Below are 17,780 nucleotides of genomic sequence, written 5' to 3' on the forward strand. Positions count from 1 at the left end.
CGATGGTCGCCTTTCGGATTTACGAGTTAGGAAACTGAAGGTGAGAACTGAGTTCTGGTCTTTAACATTTCCACAGTCTCTCTGCTCTCCATCAGCCACACATCCACAACATTTAGAGAAAAATACTTTGCACACAAGAACAAAACAATCTGGCTACTTTAAACGTGTCTTGTCTGCACTTCTACTAAAACAATATCCTCCAATTTGAACATCTCCGATAACCTACCTTCGGACTAAATGTTCTCTGTTTAAATTATCATAAAATAAAAGCTGCACTTTCTGTTGTATTTAACATTAGTTGTGTCGATATTTAAACTTTGTCGTGGGCAGATAAAAATAAGAAAAAAATCACTCATATTGCTCTACAGAACATTCCTCTGTTTGGCTAAACATGTTTCTTATTATAAACTTATTAGAACGTGTAATCTTCAATACTGCCAGTTGATCAGTATTTGTGAGTTAATACACTTCCCCATCCACGAGTCCACAGTGAAAGCCTGCTATTGTTACAGTGTCCAAATTATGTAATCTAATTACTTTAAATGCGTAAAATAACGTAAAGTTAAAGTCAAATAAAATTCCTGAATAAATACTAAATGTAATCAACACTGATAACACTTGTGTTTTGCTAAGCAAAACGTTTCGAACTTCACGTACAGTAGAAGCAGATAGGCCCACGAGCTCCCAAGTATTTTTTTAAATATTAATACTCAAAGTCCACCTTCAAACCTGTGAATTCAAAGGGCATACTTTTACTTGTTAGAAGAACTAGTTTATGTTCAATAAAAGAGTTCATTCAGAACAGGCTGTTAAACTATTGCCTATAGCATACAGTTATATACGTTTTAAACTACGGATCTTATCTCTTTTTGCACGCAATTCCTTAAAATATTCGGTGCAGCTAAGTGTGTAAAGGTCATGGTGTTGTACCTCACATCTGTCCGAACATTTTAAATCTTTTTTATTTCAACAGTTCCTCCAACTGTCGATCAAAAAGCTGCAACATGCAGCAAAAATAAAAATGTTGTAAAAATGCTCTAAACATACTAACACACCAAAATCGCACAAACACATGTATTTAATATATATATATATATATATATATATATATATATATATATATATATATATATATATATATATATATATATATATATACATATATATGTTTCGTTAGGGTTAAGTTTATTTTAGAAAGATCTTAGAAAACATCCCCAAATCTATCAGTGACATGCCAGATGTGTCATAGCAAAGTTATTCAGGAACCTACAGATATATATGTTTTTAAAAAGTAGGTAATTGAAACCTCATGTCAACTATATCTAGCTGAGACAAAATGACAACGATCTGCTACAATCTCTACAAAAGGGGCGGATACAGAAGACATTATTTCTGGATTACATGAGTCTCAGATATACTGTTAATGCCGGTTTCATCTTTGCGTCACGGTAGTGTGTCTTAACTGGCACTCAGGAGTGACCCCAAACTGCACATTTGCCTTTTCACGTTTAGCTGAAGAATTAACAGAACACGTTTTGGTGATGCGTCATTACAAAATACAGCCTGCTGGATTGGTTTATTGTGAACTTTCGTGCGTAAAACTTCAAACTTTATTGGATACGTGAGGTGTTGTAGGCCGATAGGAAAGTATTATGGTGGGATTTACTCGGTACATTTTCTTCTCACGTAATTTGCTGCTCATCTGTTAGACAGCAGTGACCTTAAACGACCACTCCTCGCTACACTGACCGCCCTGGAGAAATCACAATAGACGGCACTTTGTTTGGCGTGTCTTCCTCACCAGTGCCCCCCCAAAAAACATCTGGATCAGTCATATAAAGAGTTTATAGGTGAGCTCCATGTGTAGAAACTTAAATCCCAAATTGGTTTTGAATGTTTTTGGAAAGAGGCCAATCTGAATGTTGCCATCTCCAAATCTCATTGGTATTAAACAAATGTGCAATAAATTCAAGTCAAGTCAAACTTTATTTGTAGGCCTATAGCACATTCAAAACAAGTTGACCAAAGTGGTGAGAACAAAATACAACTGAATACAAAGCAAACAACAATAACAACAGAATAAATCAATAAACATAATGTGCACATAATAGTAGTAAAAGAACAACATAACTGAAGTCAAAAGTGTCAAGCTCAACTTAATCAAACGCCAACGAGAAGAGGGGGTACTTCAAAGCTTTTGATGAAGGTAAACTGTTCCGGAGATCAGAGTTCTGGGGACATCAGGAGCATCGGAAAGGTCGACCTCAGTGCTCTAACAGGATCACGAAGAGTTATGTGGCGCCATCCCATTTAAAACCTTAAGAAAAGCAATGAAATCTTTAAATCAATCCTGAACCGGAAAGGAAGCCAAGAGGAGGGAGGCCTGGTATACTGAATACTGGTGATATGTACTCCCGTTTGTTTTTAACAGTGAGAAGACGAGCAGCTGCATTTCGTAAGTGCAGACGACGAATCTGTTGTTTTTCGAAACAATCTAAGCACCATAGCAGGAACATGAGATATCCTGTTGACAAGATTATGTCTTTTCTCTTTTTGAAGCATTCTTTTGTTCTCTCGAAATGTGTAGAGGACCGGAGAGTGTTTTAGGCCGATCATTTTTCTGTTGGAACATTGTATTCACAATGTGTCTGCACTTTGTGAATTGCGATGCAGTCTTTGAAATTGTGCTACGGTGACCTTAGCCAGTGATCACTTGGCTATTATTTGCATTTGAGTTTATGTAAATCTGAATTTAGTTGAGTTTAACCCCTGATATGCCTTTTATTTCAACGTGTTTTTTTCTTTTTCTTATTTGACTATACATTTTAATCTCAATCATGCTTTTCTTCAACTAAATAATAATCTTTCAATAAAATAGATTCTTGCCTTCGCAAAAGGTATAGCCAACATGGCGTAATCATTGTTAAAGCTAAAAAGCTCTTTTATCATCATCAACGTCATCATAATAACACACGTAAATGTGCGCAGCTTCTTCTTGATACTGAGCACTCTTTGGGTTTCACTTAACTGGTGGATTCAAATTTGGTCAGATATATTTCGATATTTGTACTATTTCACACATGATTTAAAAAAAGTATTGATGATGATTTCATCAGAAAACACTCCTTTATCTTCAATATTTAGAAGACAATGGATCCTCAAATTGTAAGACTAGAGAACGAGAGCATTTTGTACTCATACCTCTGAGAACCTTAGAGGGGCGGTGCTGCCTCCTCTCCTCCTTCCAGCTTCTGGCTCTCTGAACCGGGAAGGCTGGCTCGGGGCGTGCGCTCTTGTGAGCAGCTCCCAAAAATGCTCAGAGGGGCGGGGGGCAGAGGGGTGAGACAACTAGACAGGAAGACAGATCCATATCGATGAGGCCGAGGTAAAGAACCACCATCGAACTTCGCGGCAGCAACGTTTGTTTATTTGCTTTTTCCCCCTCTCATTACGCGCAATCATCCTCCTGATCTCCAAACCAAGAAGATGCCCAAATCCTCACTGTGCGTATTCCCAAGGTCCTTCCTGTGGCTGGCATCTTTAGCTACTTTGGTGGTGCAGTCGGTGCTCTCTTCCTCCTACTCTTCTTCTACCTCCTCTACATATCAGAGATCTGCAGCCGGTGGGAAGCGGCCGGGCTTTATGGAGAGGACACTGGTTCTCCTGGATGTCAACACCCGCAGTCCGATCAGAGTCCTCAACGACAACTTCCTTTCTTTGCAGCTGGACCCTTCGATCATCAAAGACGGCTGGCTGGACTTTCTGAGGTACCAGCGTGTTTTCCTGTTCACCAATACCACCAATCTGTATCGGTCCACCTCTCAAATGTCTTGTGGTTCTCTTATTCATTACGCACGCAGCCACGTTGTCTACATTGTCATGGAGTGAGCCAGCATGTTTCTTCCTCACTCAGGGCACTGAGTGGTGCAATGTTCCACATTACTGAATGCTTTCCATTGACTGGCAAAGTCCCAAATCATATAATTTAATAAGGAGATGGTGAGAGTGAGCGATTGGTTCAAAGGCTATCCATTTCGGGTTTGTTGTTATAGTGCACATCGTGCTCTGTACGCAGACAGGATGTGTGTCGATTCATATTAGACAAAATTGTTTACCCCTTACCCATGTGGAACAATGCAAAATGTCAATTTGACAAGTCATCAAATCTAGTTTTGACGTTTTGTTATTTTCTCTTAAAACAGCTAAAAGTCAAATTTAACTTGAGTCCAATGCCACCCATGCTGTTTTAATATTCGTTTAGAATGTAGTTTTGAGTGACTGTCATTCAGTTTGGTGAATTTTCACCACAATGCATTTCTCAGAACAGTCCAAATTTAACACATTATGAGACTGTTGCCACTGGCACACGTTTAGACCATGGATTATGAATCATGGCATTTTATAATTCAAAACTTGGCAACATAACTAATCAAGAATGTTTACTTATCATGTGCTGGATTTGATTTAATACAATGTGACTAATGCTATTTAGTCTCATTGTTTAGTTCAGTTTCTATATCACATTGTATCATTGTCAGAGATAAACATGATCTAGAAGACAAGGCAAAACACTACATCACTTTGTCAAGTGCACTTCATAAACTGGAAACCATTTACTGACAAAAGGTGAGGAGCGCACGTTTAACCCTGTTTGTGTGCCCCATTCGTCCCTACAACAGTTTTTATCATTTTACAATGAATTCATAATAACATTTTTAATTTTCAATTCCACATCACCATTCTCCCTTTCACACAACCTCTTTAGCAACTTAGTATTTTTATTATGAATATTATATACATTGTACCCTCATTAACTACAATTTGAGTAATGTTTGTTTCGCCTAAAATAACAAGCGGTCTGTACTGCAGTCTGTAGGCCTGTCGGCAGTCACTTTAGGTATCTTCCGTCATTGTATTGTGTTGAGTTTAAGCCGACTGCCACGTAGGCTGTAAATAAAAAAAACAGCGATTTGCAAAAAATAAAAGTCCCTCTATACTGTAATTTTTCGTAACATAAAACGTCATATGCATTGGATATTAACTTTTTAAATTGTTATTTTTTTCATGGTGTTCAGTTTCTCTATATATAATAATAGTAATAATAAAGTATTATTTTGAATACTATCCTATTTGTTATCAAAGACAATTAATTATATGTTTCATTTGCATAAAGCACAAAAAATAAGCAAAGAACATCTTGTTTTAGGCGAGTTTGTGACAGCTGAAAATAAAAGCTACCGATTATTGGAAAACTCCTTATTTCTGTTGGTCTTCACAAAGAGGAAGTCATTTGAATATAAAATAGTGGTGAGTAAAACCATTTAGCTGCGTGTGTGTCTGTACTTGCTGTAGCTGCTAATACGTTTTCCTTCCGTTCCTTGGGCCTGCTGATGTCAAAGAGAAAAACAGGGCAGACGTTTTGTGATTGGGCTGCGGTGCTTAAACAGCCACAGCAAAATGAAATGACTTAATTTGTATCTCTGTTAGATCATCTTTTTGATCTGAGGAACTATAAATAATCTGAATTAAAGTAGGCTAAATTGAGTGGAGTTAGGATTTGCCTTATCACTTATCCGCTCCTCCTAAATATGACCGTGCGACTCTGTCCTTTGTGTCCGCAGCTCAAAGCGGCTTGTGACCTTAGCGCGCGGCCTGTCTCCTGCCTTTTTGCGTTTTGGCGGAAAGCGAACCGACTTCCTGCAGTTCAACAACCAGAAGAACCTCGCCAAGTTCAGAGGGCCGGGGCCAGACTACTATCTGAAGAACTACGAAGACGGTGATTAGACATTTCTCTTAGTCTACTTGTCTCTATGTGTATTTTTGACGGACTCATAGACGTCTGCTCCTCGACTGTCCGTGTTTCTCCTCTTTAAATGAACAGTCAGACGCACCGAGTTCATTTTAGTGCAAATTATTATTTCCTACAAATGTTAGGTCGTTTATATACTTCAAACAGCCTCCATTTCCTTATTTCTACAGTAAGTTGCCAGTTTGTTAGTGGCATACTACAATGAATCCTACCTTCACGAGAGATTAGAGAGATGCTTCTTATATTTACACTTATTAAATGGGTTGAACAAAATATTAGAAACACCTCTTTGTTTAACACAATTCGCATCAATTTAACTGAGCCTCAAAATACAACCTCCGACATTACCATAATGTTTATTTAACACATATTTAAAAGCGTTTCAACAAAACCTGAAATTGTGTCCGTCAGGATTTATCGTAAGGTCCGTGAAGTAGACATCATTAGTTAGGTGTCACAGCTAAAATGCCAACTCAGTAAATATAAGGCACTAAGGATGTTGTTTTTGTAACATGGTAGCCTATATGGCTTCGTATAACACACATCAGTGTTACTTTTCAACATATTTGTCCATTTTACCATTGACATATCTGTTTTTGAAAAGTACTAAATGTGTGTTTAACATGACACAACATCAGGTTTCAACAGGTGGACCAGGCTTTACTTGCAAATTCAATTTTAAAACAAATTGAACAAACAAAAAGTGTTTTAACTTGTGGTGCATAGTATTTTTTGATGAAAATAGCAACATAGCTATGAAATTGTTCAAATCTATGACAACAAAAATATTAGCGTTGCCTTCATTTCTTCCATCTATGCCCACTTGCAGACATAGTGCGCAGTGACATTGCATTGGACGAGCAGAAGGGCTGCAAACTGGCCAACCATCCTGACATAATGCTGGAGCTGCAGAGGGAGAAAGCTGCCACCACACAGCTCGTCCTGCTGAAAGAGCAGCTGTCCAACATCTACAGCAACATTACGATAACAGGTAGGAGATTACACACACAAAAATGGCTCTTTTTTTGGGCGCCTGCTCATATCCTAAGAAGCATGTTATCCATGTTCACATAGCACAGTCTGGACTTTTGTGGGTCCTGCACGTTCATGCAGATGCGTAAGTGCACACACGCGTTCTCTCACACAAGGTTCAAAGCATGCCAATGTAAACCATCAGCTTTCTAAATGACAAATGTAATTTGTAAAGGAGGAATGTGGGGATGGATCGAGGAGTGCAGCAGCAGAGGCTAGTAAACAGAGCACTGACATTTTCACTGGTTACAGTTAACTCAAACTGACCGCAGAAGGAACTCTGGAGTCCTGATTTTGGGTGGGCTGCATTTCTTATCTGTTTCTGTGATTGACTTGGATGTAAATGAGAAACGGCAGGAGTAGAGAGTAAATGAGGGACTTGTCTGTTAAAATTACTGCGGTTTTTGGATTCATAGTAATGAGTGAGTCTATAAAAAAGACTGAGTCAGTGTCAGAAATGATCAGTTAACTCTTCGCATGGATTTAAAGAGCTGAGAAGTAAACGTTAGTTGGTTGGTTAAGATAATTGAAAATTAAAAGAAAAAGTACAAAAAGTTTAGCTCCAACCCCTGAGAAATCGTAAAAGGAACGGCACTGTTAGAACAATACACCGAATGCTATTAGTCTTTGCTGCTCTGTTGCTTCTCCTTACAGAAACACACACATCCTATCCTCTTTAGCATCTTGAAAAGATAGTGGGTGGGGAGAGTTTTTTGGGTGGGCAGGGTTTTTATTCCAAAACACAGAACCACCCAGAAAGTGAGTCTTGAAAGCCAAAGAGCTCCTGGAAAAATAATTGTGGACTTGGAAGTTGAATCCAATCAAAGAGAATTCATTATTGATGTGCTATACGGCAGTAAAAGTCAGACCTAGAAAGCCTTTTAGACAGATAAAAGGTTAGATGTGGTGCCATGCTCCCTGTAGATCCAGAGAAATATGAAATATTTGGCCATGAGTTTTGGAAAGACATTGATAAATTACGTTAATCAAAGAATCCAAATCTACCTCAAGCGAATGCAGTTGGATGTGTCACCAAAATGTTTAGTTATTATACACACAGAACCGGTGGCCTCACATGAGTGAGTTGGCAATGTGTTCCCCTTGTTTTTAGAGGGTCTCGCTTCACTGGTGGGACCGCACTGTGTGTTGCTGTATGAGTAATAGATGTGGAACATTTATCAGCTGCGTAATTCGGATACTCTCAAGTGCAACAGTCGAAACATGGCCTTGTTGCATTTATCAAAGTAGACAGGCACATAGAGGAAGATTTTGGAGTGAGAGGTTCAGCACCCTATTTTTAATCTTGTAGTGTTGCAACTGTGCTAAAAGGCATTATGGCCCTTGCAGTCTTTCATTTTGTCACCACAAGTTCTGTGGAGGCCCATCATTTTAAAATGTTTTCATTGAATTTGGTAGTTTTCATTTTTTTTACCAAGCATGCTGATAGTGATTATGTGATGATATTTTTGGTTTATTTTCAGGTGTGCATTGTATATTTCATTTAGCAGGAGCATATAAGTACAGAATATTATATCATGTGACTTCAATTACTAAAGTCCCAGACAATATGTTGCCCTATAATAATTATCAGTAATGCATAAATTGTTGTATTTTGGTAAAAAAATAAGTGTAAACTAATAAAACCATGTTTGAGAGAACTAGACTCTTTCTCACACATGTGGTATAGTGGTAATGTTTCCCAAAATTAGGACCACATTTCCCATAAACCCTGCTGCTTCCTGTCACAAAGAGGATGTTATCGCTTGCTCACTTAGCTTTGCAGCATGGAGTCTTCTCGGTGATAGTCAAGTAATAATAAACACAGACATGATTTTCTGATGTTAAAATATGCATAGCTCCTTTGAGCTTATACTGTTGTGCAGACTCTAATTACTTTGGTTGAATTCCTCAAATTAAAATGTAAATATTTAGACAGATTTTACAGTTGGAAATATGATGACATATAAGTTGAAAATATTGATTCAATAAAATGTTTTTTCATCATTTTACTGATTGATTAACGGCATTGTGGAGTATCTTGTCTTTTTTAATGTGAACTCCTGGTGTGATGGTTCCTTTTATGGGGTAGAAGTAGAGTTGAAAGACGGAGAGCGGCGCCGTGCTGTTTTTGAGCATCTGCCATATTTGATATCAGACTAGTTGGCTTGAAGTAGGGGATGAAGCCAAGCAGAAGGATGTTATTTACCCAAAGCTGATATACTGTGAAGTGTTCTCACAGAAACACTCATGCTTTTAAGCACAGACACAAGCTGCAGGTTTGCCCCATGGGAAATGTTGTTCAAAGATTGTTTGTGAAGGAGGAGCTGCCGTTTTGTTTTTATGCTACAAAAATTAGCCTCTCGTGAAATCCAATATTGGGCATTGACCCTGTTTAAATAACTAATATAACATAACAGAATTAGCATTGATGATGCTGAAAAAGTCCTGAGAGTGTGAATATGTTTGCTTTATGTTCTCAATATTCTCAGTTGAACTCCAAGCATGTTGTGTAAACTAGAATCTGTGCCTCTCAGTGGTGGAGAGAAACAGGGGTACAGAGGCATAAGGGATGTTTTTAAATATGGTCTGGTAACAATCAGTCAAGATTCATTTTGTGTGTGTGTGTGTGTGTGTGTGTGTGTGTGTGTGTGTGTGTGTGTGTGTGTGAGAAAGAGAGAGAGAGAGAAGGCAGTAGTTGTTTGAAGGACCTTTAACAGTCTCGCTCCATCCTTTTCCACTCACCACTGTCTGACCTTTGACCTAGGCTTGTTAGAGCTATCAATAATGGAGCCACTCTGAGCTCACACACACACACACACACACACACACACACACACACACACACACACACACACACACACACACACGTTCAGCTGGGGAATATAGTCGAGAAAATAAGTTCAGACCAGGTCATGGTCAGGGTCATTTTATGTGTCTCTGCATGGAGCATTTCCCTCCATCAGGCATCACTTCTTCAATTCTCTCTCTCTCTTCCTCCATCACTTCCCTCCTCTCCACAACTTGACACCTCTCCCTCATTTTCCCTCTCATGTTTACTGTTAGTTTAGCTGTGTATATTGTGACTTCATGTGAAAGTCCTATGTTTATTTGACACTTCAGAGAATGAGAGGCAGTCAATCCGTTCACCTTGTGACCTCAAAGGCCTCTTCCGTGTGTTTAAGGCTCAAAGGGTAAACACAACTCAATTTAGGAATTCCTATACTGTGTTATTCTTGTAGTCTAAAGCCGGCCGATCAATATTTGAGAACACGGGTAAGAAGAAAATCCCCCCCAAAACAGAGAAGCTGGAGAAGTAAGAGTCAAACATGGGATGTTTTCAGTTATAAGGTCTGCAGATGCTTGTGGGACAATGAATAGCAAACCTGTTTAGCTATTTCTGTTTGAAGGATCAAGGATTTCACTTTGAATGTTTCCTTTGATTTTCAAGAGATAGAAAATATTGTGCACATCTGAAAAGGATATTGACATCAGATAATGTGACAATTTCATGTCACGATTGTCCTTGCAAGATAATTGCGACTCATCAAAACATAAAACTCTTAAAATACCACTAAAACATACATGAATCACTTTACCTTGCAATTTGTGAAGAAACAAATATTTGTATTTCTTCACAGTTAGGACACACATCTTTTATTTGTGAAAAACAAATAATCTTCAATAAGGTAGGCTTAATCATGAATCATAAGGTCCCGCTGCATAAATAAAGGATAAATAAATAGCAACATTGTGTGAATCTGTTCTTTCTTACATGATAATTCCTGTAGCTAGACAGCTTTTACAAGTCTCTCAGATGTACAGGAAGAAAAAAAAAGAATGAGTCATACTACATTTATCAGCACAAGTAACCTCATCAATGAGGAAAACTCAAGGAACATTTACACTATATTAGTTTGACGCCATACCACATGATCCATGAGGTCATACTTTTTTATTGATCATAAGTTTTAGTTAGAGGCATCACATTAATAAACATTTTTTTAATGGGCCAAAAGTTGGCGTCATGATCTCCTCTTTCTCTCTTACTTAGTCTGATCTCAGATGTGGAGCATCAAGTATCACAAATGTTTACAGTTTCTAATCAGTTGTTAGATTGCTGAGAGTACATCAGACACTAATACCTGAGCCCCTCTCTTTGAACTGACACAGAGGTGCAGTAGTCACAGCCAGAAGCCTCTCACTGCAGCTGCAGGGCTCCATTGAAAGGAAACATGAGAATGACAAAATAGAGGTGTGATGCAATACTAATGTAACCCTGCTTTCACAACAAACGTACAAGTGCAACAGAGCAAGGCCATTATTTTTTAAGTGGCTACGTACTCCTGAACAGCTGCATAAGCCAGAGTGCGGAGCGGTTTGCACTGTCCTTATTTTCCACCAGGTTTTTGGGCCAAAGTTAATCTAAATTGAACTTTTACCCCGAATATGCTGACTTTCAAGATGCGTGTTCTGGCATTGACGGGAGGTCTTGGACGAATCTGCTGCTCATGATGGACGGTGTAGCACGTCTGACCTTCATGCAGGAGATAAGAGTTTGCATTCTGTCACAGACCTGCAATTAAAAAGATTATAAAAATGTATTAACCATCAACACTATCTTTACCCTACTTTAACCAACTGGTCGGTTTCCTAGCGCTAAACATAACCTAAACATAGTTTATTTACAATGTCCATATTCTTTCCCTAACTTAACCATACCTAGGTTGCCATGTGCAGATGTTGTTGAAAGCAAGAATTTAAAAAATGTTGCCAGTGGACATTTTCTCTGAATGTAGGCTTTGCAGAATTGTCCAGTGTTGAGTTGTTGTGGGAAGGAGAATGGAGGAAAAGTGAAGTTTGGGCATATCTGAACTATTCTCTAATCCTGCCAGACATGTGTCCGAAAATATCAAATATGATGGGGATGCCAAGTTTAAAATAGTTTATAATACAGTGATTTTTTTACGTTATTACTGTATGTAGTTTGTAGCATCCTAATTAGCTGCTTTGCAGGATGGATAATGCTTCTTGGGCTCCACTTCATTCTCTACTACACTGTGAAAACTACAGTATGTGCACTTCATGGAACTAAAAACCACACATTTCAATATTTTGCAATTGCTTTGGCTGAGTAATCAAAGAAGAATTTCATGTGCAAAGTTCTTTCTGTAATACAATAAAAAGATAATAATAATAAGACTGAAGGGAAATTCATGTCTCTGACAAAAACTATTATGAGTCACTTAACAGGACATGGAGAACAACAGAAGGTTAAAAACCGGGGAAGACAAACATTAGGAGCATAAAAAGGGGATTTTGCTGAACATCTGTGTATGACTTGAAAATGTTTTCATCAAAACAAACTGGCACAGCTGTCTATAGTCAGAGGGCCTCTAGTTATATCTTTCTGTTGTTACTCATTTGAAGAAATCAAAACATATTTTCTTATGACAGTGGGAAACATGCTCCATCCTTCCTATTAGTTCTGCTATACGACTCCTCCCAGCCTTTTATCCACTCTTTCCTTAATCTCATGTTCAAACCTCATTTGCAAGGAAGAAGTAGAATTATTCCACCAACATCTGCCTCGTCTCCTTTGTTTAAAATTCCCCCAGTGAAAATGCACAGACACACACACACACACACACACACACACACACACACACACACACACACACACACACACACACACACACACACACACACACACTCACACACACACTCACACTCACACACAAGGTGTGAATTGTGTTTTTGGTGTCCAGCTTGCTGCTGAATGCAGATTTATGAGTTTCTCCTGCCAAGTTTCACACTATAACGCCGCATTACAGCCAGTTTGCTGTCACAGCGGGATAATGAATATATTCGGCTTTGATTTGTTGATATCCGTAATGATCTTATTGGATATGAGCAGTTGCTGTGGATCTTGGAAAGTAAAGTGGTAAAACAAAGAACTTTTAAAGGTTGTGTGTATGTTTTTCACATTACGGTTTGCCCGACTGCTTGCTATTCTTTTTAAAGAAAAGGACCTGGAAAACTGCTGTGCTGTACTGCCAACAACTGAGGGGAGTCGAAACTCATAAATCTGCTCCAGCAAGAATACCCACAGTTTTTATACAAAAACATTAAGCTTTGGAACATCATCAAATGCATTCAATGATCTCGAACAGTGGTTCCAAACTATGAGTTGTTCAACAGAGATTTTCTTTCCAACCTGTCCACACAGTTAGGTAAAGTCAAATGAATATCCTTCTCTTTTAAGAAGGGATATTTACCATATTTGTATTACTTTAAATATTTTGTTTAAAGAGAGAAGTTTTGTATTAATCTCTCACCTCACAAATTAGTAATTCAATATTTTGTCTTTTTCTTTCTATTTTTTAAATGATCTTAGCTTCTTAGTTTAAAACAAAACAATTTTAACTATAACATTTTGTATGTATTAAGTACATTTTTTTATTATTATTTGAGATTTCATGTAGATTATTTTAGTTTTTAATCACATTTTTATGAATAATTGACAAAGAGAGAAAGGGAACACAGACACACGGTGAGAGGAGAAGATCTGCCAATGGTCTGTGGTCAGATATGAACAAAGAATGCTGATACAAATGGCATCGTAGCAAACTGAACTAAGAAAAGCCTATAAAGGAATCCATGAATACACCAAGTTGAAATTTAAATTACCTTTAAATGAGCTAGGCTTCCCATTGCAAATTGGCTTTGGACCCTGCTCAGTTAGATTTTAGGGTTTCATGGCAAATTATTTAGGGCATTAGATTAAATGATGGCAACAAACTGATGATGTATTAAAACCAGACCAAGAAGAAAATAGCCAAAAATGCACCTGGCATAAACCAGGCACAACAAATTGAAACCTTGGCATGTGGTGGTGGAACGCCAAAAACAATGGCTGCCTGAGTCACCTGGCAGCTACTGGACAAAACCAACTCTAAATGAGATTGTTATTACACCGACATAGTACATTTATGCATTGAATCATGAAGAACTTTCTGCACTATATCAGTCAATTGACTAGTATCTCATCTACTGATATCTGTTGTGAAACAAGACATTTGTTTTGTGTTTTTTAATTCAAAACCATCTCTGTAACTAAAATTCCCTGCAGTAAAGTTTTAGTGGTTTACATTTATGGTTTACAAGGATTTAGTTTGCTCCATGTGCGTTTTTTTATCACAGTAGTTTAGTCCTTTCCGTCACCATGAGCATCTTTTTTTTTTTGCCGCGTTGTGTTTAAAGTCATGTTTGCTTTTTAGTTTCAGTGTCTCTAATAATCTCTAATAATTATAATTCTTTACATGGCAAAAATGTTTTGATCCAGAATGAAGCCCCGCAGCACACAGGCTTTTTACAATGTACCTCAGAGAAGTAGTACAAGTAGAAGAAGTATCGGACAAATGAGCTCTGTCAGAACATGAATACAATAAATCACATGACCTTAAATCCTATGTGTGTTTCACTGAATTTATCACATGCCATTTTTTCCTTCTTACCCGTCAGTTTACAATTATCAGCAGTGATGTAAGCTCAGCATGACAAACTCTTGATTGCCTTATTGCCTGCTTTTTTTCCTTCCCTTTTTCCACATGGCCTGTACAGATCCAGAAGTGTCTGTTTTTCGTTGATCGAAAGAATACCTAGAGTGTTTAAAGCATGGATGGACGTAACATGTAATTCCATGTGTTTGCAATATGCCCCGAGACAAGTGCCAGCAACCTGCATACGAATGTCATTTTAATAGCCTGATGCATGGGAAATGTTTGAAAGCAGTCCTTTCTCTCCTATGATTGTTTGGCATGACATCCAGCCTCCACATTTTCCCTCAGAACTCTAGAAAACATACGTTTTGTGTCAAATTTCAAATCATGGCACAGTGTTCTTGACTGCTCCGAGCCAGTTTGTACCAATGGGATGGACCTGTAGCAGGAATGCTGGTACCTCTTGAGTGTGTCTGTGTGTATTCATACCGTGTGTGTGTGTGTGTGTGTGTGTGTGTGTGTGTGTGTGTCTCAGCTCTGTATGGGTCCAGATGAAATTGTTATCCTGAGGGGAAACATGCCTCCTTCATTACCAACGAGACACATTTTATTTCCTTAATTTGACTCTCAGGCTGTCGTCCGTTATTTTTCGAGATTGCCCTATATGTGTGTGTGTGTACCTGTCCATATGTACTCATGGTATTTAAAGTTTGCAGTGGAAGTCGGGGCTAGTAAGGGGCTAGGAAGTTGTAACCTCTGTTTAGGGAGGCAAATTGACCTGGTGTTTAAGAATGATGTTATCTCTTTCAACTACGCTGGAATTTTAACACACTCATTAGCGTCACACAAATGTTTGCAGCATTTCTACACGTGTGTGTGGGTGTTCAAGGAAAGAGTCTCCTTTTGGTTGTAGTGAGAGAATACAGCATAGTCATGAGCTGATCAGTCATCATCAGTAATGTTCAGAGGAGTTCTGTCATTTTTCTATTATGAATTGCACAATAGAAGTATTTGATATTACATATTTTTTTATAATATGACGTTCTTTTCTCCGACTAAATGTAAGATTCACTCAGGATTTTTTTCAGGCTTTCCTTGTAACCTTAACGTAATGTTAAATATGTTCTATATTTTCGAGATCTATCATTTTCATCCTTCCTATTTCTTCTCTATAATGTGTTCCTCATCTAGTTTGTATGCAACATTGTAGCTTTGCTTAAGCTTTCTATAGTTTAAATTATTTGTTTTGATCAAATTGGTTTCTTGCCTACTTAACTGAGGAAATGCCAGCCAGTCTTGAGCACCGGGTACATTCATCTCACTTGCAAATCTCCCATGTATTACTGTAAACTCCAGACATTGTTGCTTGCATAAGAGTTTGGCATGTTTCTCTTCTGGCCACTTGTGAATCCTCTTTAATTTTTTCTCTTTTTTTCGCTCGGAGCATATGGCTTGTTGGATTGTGTCGGACCTTGTCAGGGGCCATCTATCACTCCACGGTGTCCTGCTGAGTGGGAGATTCGGCTCTCAGCCCTCAAAATGGGAAAACAAGAGTGAGAGGGAACAAAGTTAGATTAAGAGAGAGGAAAGGGAAAGGGGGATGGAAGGAGTGAGAAATTAAATAAGAGCGACAGACAGACGGGGGGTGGGAGGAGACGTGAAAAGAGCAAAAAATAACAAAGTACATAGATGAGTAAAACATTTTTCCTCATACCCAACAAAGACTGTTTTCAGTTTTTTTTCTGAACCAATCTTTTTACCATCCCAGCCTGCTCTGGCAGTTTAGAGCCCTCGACCCAGTTAACACCTGTGGTGTAAAACTGCCTTCAAGGTTGAGCAAAGCTGTAGGTGTTCAGGGTTCAGTAGCTTCACGCTTGTTAGACTCCCCAACAGCCTCAGAGCACAAATAACATCTTCAGAGCGCTCTTAAGGAAACACCTTTTAATAAGAAGTGTGTTTCCAAAAATCTTTTATTGGCCTTTATTTATTTCTGATTACTTCTCACGTTAACAGATGGAAAACAAAACACTGCATGTTTCATATTTATTTTATATTTAAATGTGACTGACTATACATATATTGTTTTTGCTTAATTTATATTTCAATAAATAAAACTTTATTCTCTGTTTAATTTTTACCAAATCTACAATATGATCTTCTCTAAAGAACTTTTATCAAATTTAACATTGTCTTCTATGTAAAATCAATAAAGAAAAAACCCCACAATAATTGAGAAAACATGTCCGTCCTTGTTAAAGTGTTGAGTCTACCTGCACAGAGGCATCGCTCCTGGCTGTGACTGACCTCTGACCCTCACATGAAACGAGAACATGAATGCGCCTCAGAGGGATTTGTGAAGACGTTACTTCCTCATTATTCTGTGTGTCAGATGGTGTCTGAAGAGCTCTGAAAACATCTGTGTGTTACAGCTGAAAGTAAGAAGTTGTAAAATTAGATTCATAAAACAACACATTGCTTATGTAGACATTGTCCTCCTGTATCTGCTGTGTCACCACAGGGTCTTGAAATATCCTTAAATTATATTTATGGGTATGTTAAATTCAGACAGAATATGTATGAAAGGAGGGTATCTAGCAGATGGAAAAAAGTGGCCTCAATGTTGCCCAAGTAAATGTTATGTTCTTCACCAGAGCTGCATTTAAGGTCAAATAAAGAACAAGAACATTTTCCTCCACTATAACTAAAATCGGTGCCTCGCTGTGAGAATGATTGTTGAAACAACATCTCATGACACACCTGCAGAGCAGGCACTGTTCAGTCCTAAAAATTGTCTGTTTTTTTAAATTGTGTGAATGCTGCTGCTCATAATGCTGTGCTGCTGCATTCAAAAAGATTGTGATCAACATGCATTATTCAGTATGGCAAAATTACCATTTGGCAAATTAAACAAATTTACACATTTATTCTCTCAAATTCCTGTCATGCAACATGCATAATTATGCAACATCATGCACAACTATAAAGGAAGGTGAAAAAAAAAAGTGGCACAAGTGAACAGATGATAAAAAGGGAGATAAGGAGTCTAATTACATGTGATCTTTATTAGTATTATTAGTATTCAGCGCATTAATTGTCTTTTTGCTCACCTCCAACATCAAATCTCTCATGCATCTGTGTATAAATCCAGACACGGTCCAAATATTCTGTTTTTCTTTGAGAAAATTCAACCCTACAGGTGCCCAGCTACCTTCCAAAACAATGACTCAGTGCAGACTTTGTCACACAAACAGCCAAATAACAAATAACTCTGGTATCCAAACAACATAATCCAGAGTTCCAGGAAACGGCTGAAATGTGAAGTCTTAGGGAAACTGACTTCATGTCAGAAATGTCTCCTTGAAATTTTCCATTTTGTTTTGAAAGATACTGAGCGGCTTTAGGTAGTAATGGATCACAGTGTTTGTTTTTTTTCAGACACG

The 17,780-nt window shown here is 38.0% G+C and overlaps 1 protein-coding gene across 1 annotated transcript in view; it reads left to right on the forward strand.

Moving 5' to 3' along the window:
* Positions 1-3,425: 3,425 nt before the first annotated feature.
* The window catches only part of hpse2 (heparanase 2), a 50,594-nt gene continuing 36,239 nt past the window's right edge, over positions 3,426-17,780 (forward strand). Inside the window, exons 1-3 of the mRNA XM_068717548.1 lie at positions 3,426-3,767; positions 5,622-5,776; positions 6,639-6,800. Of these exons, the coding sequence (XP_068573649.1) occupies positions 3,487-3,767; positions 5,622-5,776; positions 6,639-6,800 (598 nt within the window). The 5' untranslated portion in view covers positions 3,426-3,486. The remainder of the gene's footprint in view (positions 3,768-5,621; positions 5,777-6,638; positions 6,801-17,780) is intronic.

This window comes from Cebidichthys violaceus, unplaced genomic scaffold, assembly GCF_023349555.1.
Source record: "Cebidichthys violaceus isolate CVI_PGR_0920_01 unplaced genomic scaffold, fCebVio1.0.p SCAF_10, whole genome shotgun sequence".
In the NCBI taxonomy this organism is placed as follows: domain Eukaryota; kingdom Metazoa; phylum Chordata; class Actinopteri; order Perciformes; family Stichaeidae; genus Cebidichthys; species Cebidichthys violaceus.